A 4,746-nucleotide genomic window follows, 5' to 3' on the forward strand; every position below is an offset into this window, starting at 1 on the left:
TCAGTAAATAAAATATTAATTATCATCTAAAAAATCGATAGTTTGATCTATCACCTAAATAAAACATACCACCAGTTCATCAAACATCGTGTACCAAAACAACCATATTTTCTCGAAATAATTTCTAATGCTATCCCATGTTCACAAATCATCCTAAGAACAATGAAACCCTAAAGAAAGAGCCACAATAGATATAATATATGTCTATATATATATATATATATGATCCTCATAAGAGATTCAAGAGAGCTTACCAGAAGTTGATCAAAGGTCTTTCATCTTTCCCATATCCAAAACTTTCCAAGGAAAAGCTACGTGTAAGGAATGAAGCCTGGTCCGAGATCATTTTTTTCATTCAATCCACGAAACGAACGAACGAACTTTTCAAAGACGAAAAGGAAGAAGAAGAAGAAGAAGAACACAACTTTTAGTTGAAAAAACCAACATAGAATAACACAATCTTCAACATCATAAGAAAGAACTAAATCAGAAACCTTGCAAAGGATAAAAAAACGACACAAAATAAACGAAAAAGAACGACCCTTTAAACGAAGAAACACACAGATTTCGGAACAAACTCCATTCCAAACACCCCTTTGCCTATCTCATTGCAATAATCAAAAGAGAACTCTTCATGTTCTCTTCTCCCATCTGCTCAAAATCAGAAGCTTAGAGAGAAAGAGAGCATAAGAGGTGAAGGCAGCCATGAAAAAAGGGGAAGAAAGAAGATAATTGATGCATTATTATTTCATGGTGGGAAACACATGATGACAGACAGGTCATTGAAAAGCATAAAAAACTAATAATTAAAAAAGGGGTTTGGTGGTTTTTGGAGTCATCACTTTGTCTTCTTCCAAACCTTTTTATATGCTGTGTGGTAATATATTTCTATACTTCTTTTACCTTTTTTTTTTTATTTATTGTTCTTTAAGCTCTGCTGCTATGGCTTCTCCTCTCTATCACAGAGTATAAGCACTGAAAATCAGGGAAGATAATATCTCAGAGATGGCCTAAAAGATAGGTTTAGGAATGGAAAAGGAAGGGGACATGGGGCTCCACTACCACCACCTCTATACTATACACCATTATTATACATTTGAATTATATTACATGGTCTTATTTTCAAGCAAAAAACCAAACTGGAAGAAAGAACTTGTATGTTTCTGATTTCATTGACATTATTGTGATTTGTCACTTTCTTAAAATATTGGTTATGAAGATTAGATTTTGTTTTTCGGATGTTTGTTTGTTGATAGTGATAGGAATTATCGGTTGTGAATTGATAAGACGGGATATAAATGAGTTTATCTTTGTTTTCTGCCTTCTATAAATGTTTTGTAGTGATATTACGTTCTTGTAATTATTTGAACGTTGGACTTCTGGTTGATGATGTTGTCTTAACAAGTTGAGATGTATTTTCGGCCAAGTGTTTGGGTATATCGTAGGCTTATTTGACTCTAAAAATATGATTAAGCGTATAAATGATTTTCGATCTTTTTAGGTAACCTGAGTGTTTTGGGTATCATAGAAAAAGTGTAAAAAGCAAAAGAACAGGTGTGATACTTGAAGCAAACTTATAATCCTTCAACCTAATAGTGAAACCCACCAAGTTTGTAAAGAAAAGACTTTGAATTGAAAAGGAATATCAATTCAAACTTTAATGTGATATCTTCTCTTGAATCTTACAAAAGAAAAATTAAAGATTCACAATCCTTAAAAGATAAGAAGAGGCGTACACACCATTCCAAAATAATATCGAGAAGTAGTGTAATGGCTCAAGCCCATTGCTAGCAAATATTGTTCTATTTGGGCTTTCCTCTTTGGATNCCTCGCTGACACTCGTTCCTCTCTCCAATCGATGTGGGATCTCACAATTCACCCCCCTTCAGGGCCCAACGNTCCTCACTGGCACTCGTTCCCTTCTCCAATCGATGTGGGACCCCCCAATCCACTCCCCTTCAGGGCCTAGCGTCCTTGATGGCACACTGCCTTGTGTCCACTCCCTTTGGGGCTCGGCCTCCTCGCTGGCACACCACCCAGTGTTTCGCTTTGATACCATTTGTAACGACTCAAACCTACAGCTAGCAAATATTGTCCTCTTCAAACTTTCCCTTTCGAGCTTCCTCTCAAAGTTTTTAAAACGCATCTGCTAACCAACCGATGTGGGATCTCACAAGTAGTCCTAACCGCTAGAACAGAGCTTTGTTTTTTTTTTTTTTTTCTCTTTTTCTCCCTTTCTCCGTCTTCAAGCTTTCCTTTTTGGGCTTCCCCTCAAAGTTTTTAAAACGCATATGCTAGCCAACCGACGTGGGATCTCACAAGTAGTCCTAACCTCCTAACCGGTAGAACAGAGCATTGTTTTTTTTTTTTTTCTCACTCTTTTTCTCCCTTTCTCAGTTACCAATGGCATCTGTTCTATTCACACCCTAAAAAAAACATCTCATTCATTCTCAACCATTCCATTCTCATTGATCTCTCATTCCTATTCAAGTCCCATACGACAAGATAATTCAATTCTGACCAATTAATCTCAAGGAAAAGTGGGGTTTCCTCTCTTTTTCACAAATCACAAACTTTTAGACTTTTCCCCTATAAACTGACCCCACAACCTCAATGTTCCCGTCATCTTTGTTTCCTCTTTTTCTTACTTTTACTTTTTCCCTTCCCATTTTTTCTCTCTTTCAACTGTGTCGCTCATTTCCCCCTACATTTCAGTTCATTTCCATGCAAAGATAGCAGAAAAGAGAAACAAAAGGAAATATAAATAAGCTAAAAGACTAAACAAGCAATCACTTTTGACCACTCACCTGTCTAGTCATCTGTTGATCAGACGGTAGACAATCACATGCTGGAAGATCAATGGTCACCACGCAGCTCTCATGCGGGGTCCACCCACATGGGTCAGAGTCTACGAGGCCATGCATGACTATGATAGTCTCCCCTGTGAAATGGCATCAACATGGGTTCATGATTAATTTTAACAATCTATAAAGAATTAACTCAGACAAATTTCTATCATATTTCCCTACCAAGCCAACCCCATTAAGAATACAATAGAACCTTGCAAACAAACAAACCCAGAGAGAGAGAGAGAGAGAGAGAGAAACAGAATCCTAGCATAGAAGCAGGATGGGCAAATCTTCTTACAGTAATCCTTTATTTTTTTTTTAGCTAAAGCAAAATGAACGCCATAAATACCTTTTCTATATGCCCCATTTTATTACAATTGAATGAACTGAATTCATGGGGTTGGAACTCCATGATGGCTGCAAATTACACCATCAGGGCAAGTATCTACACTGTCAACTACTTTGAAAATCAAAAGGAGTTGAGTTAGGACTGAGGATGTACAGTGAGCTCATTTTGTACAGTTACATTTACAGCAGTTAATAGAAAGGTAGAACCCACACAACCTAAATTGCTACCTGACTAACCCAGTTTAGTAGCAATTTCAAGATGGGTTCTTCACAATCTTAACATTGCTGTAGAAACGTTTCAGGTCCTTTATAGCCTTCTCCTCTATTTGAATTGAACGAATCGAAGATGGTGTGTCAACTTCTGGTTTGAACCAGCGATTTACTCCGTTGGAATCTGAGGGAGAGCCTTGACCAGAAGCAATCGAAAAGCCAGCTGTTCTCACCTTTGGACTGTTCGGTAATAATACCTGTTGTTTTTTTCCTTTCTGCGGGATGAGAAAAAAAATTGCAGTGTCGGTTTCCTTCTTGAATAAATTAAGAATTGCCTTCACTTTGAATTAATCCAAAAGAGTAGAGAGGTGAAAAGCTGGCATACCTGCTGCATCTGAATGTCCCTGAGAGATGGCCGAGAAGGCGGAGGAGTGCCAGATGCACACCAAGGAGGAGTGTTTCTGTCTCCATCCGTAACTTGAAAAGCTTGAGTCGGGACTACGGGTATTGGTTTGGAAGACAAAAATGAAGCTAAGGGGATTTTCCCTTCACTTTTACAATCCAAGAGATCAGCCTGATCTTTACACTCATTCGGCTGTTTCCCTAAGATTTTGCGCTGCTCATCCTGAATTTCACGTAGTGTTGTAGATCCTTTGGCAACCTTAACCCCACCCCAGGCTGGACCTTCTATTTTAGGCGTTGGTGGTGGTGCAGCTACCTCTTTGGGCGTATCATCAAGAGCGCCACTCAAGAACATCGACAGCCCACCCTTCCTATTCTTCTTCTTCCTTGTAGCTGTTGGATATGAATTCCTATCCTTCGACAAGTCTGTATCTTTCAACAAACTTGAATTACTTTTCATCAAAATACAAGTGGATGACTCGAGAGCATCAGAATTGTTAATTGTTTCTTCAAAGATTGTGTTGTCCCCCTGTTGGATATAATCAATCATTTTTAAATATATGAAAGAAATCAGTGAAAGTCGTAATCAAGGAAGTAAACACAATGCAGTAAAAAGGTAAGACTGGAGCACCTTAAGAGCCAGGTAAAGAGCAATGGAAGACCAAAATCATTACTACAATTAGGACAACGTTGTATCCAATCAAATGGTTGTTTTGAGTAGTCTATTAAGAACTACTTTATGCTTTTTTCTGTTAAACATTTGAATCGAGTAATTATTTCAAAAGGTTATTTTTAGTTGTTTGAGCTATTTAACAACTACTGAAGTTATTCTTACTTCAACCAATACAATCACATCACAATTCTTTAGAACAGTTCTTAAAACCAGAAAATTGTTGTAAAAAACAATAGTCATACATAACCTCAAATTAACGGGGGG

The 4,746-nt window shown here is 37.6% G+C and overlaps 1 protein-coding gene and 1 long non-coding RNA gene across 3 annotated transcripts in view; both read right to left on the reverse strand.

The window, feature by feature from the left end:
- On the reverse strand, positions 1–1,820 carry LOC111803502. Its single transcript, XR_002816383.1, has 2 exons — positions 904–1,820; positions 1–380 (listed from the first exon to the last, which is right to left on the reverse strand). It is a non-coding gene; the product is annotated as an uncharacterized LOC111803502 (long non-coding RNA).
- Positions 1,821–3,098: 1,278 nt separating this feature from the next.
- The window catches only part of LOC111803501, an 8,739-nt gene continuing 7,091 nt past the window's right edge, over positions 3,099–4,746 (reverse strand). For both annotated transcript variants that reach the window (XM_023687935.1, XM_023687934.1), the window contains exons 10-11: positions 3,793–4,338; positions 3,099–3,682 (exon numbers count right to left, since the gene is read on the reverse strand). In XM_023687935.1, coding sequence (XP_023543703.1) covers positions 3,452–3,682; positions 3,793–4,338 — 777 coding nt within the window. In that variant the 3' untranslated portion in view covers positions 3,099–3,451. The remainder of the gene's footprint in view (positions 3,683–3,792; positions 4,339–4,746) is intronic.

This window comes from Cucurbita pepo, chromosome LG10, assembly GCF_002806865.2.
Source record: "Cucurbita pepo subsp. pepo cultivar mu-cu-16 chromosome LG10, ASM280686v2, whole genome shotgun sequence".
NCBI lineage: Eukaryota > Viridiplantae > Streptophyta > Magnoliopsida > Cucurbitales > Cucurbitaceae > Cucurbita > Cucurbita pepo.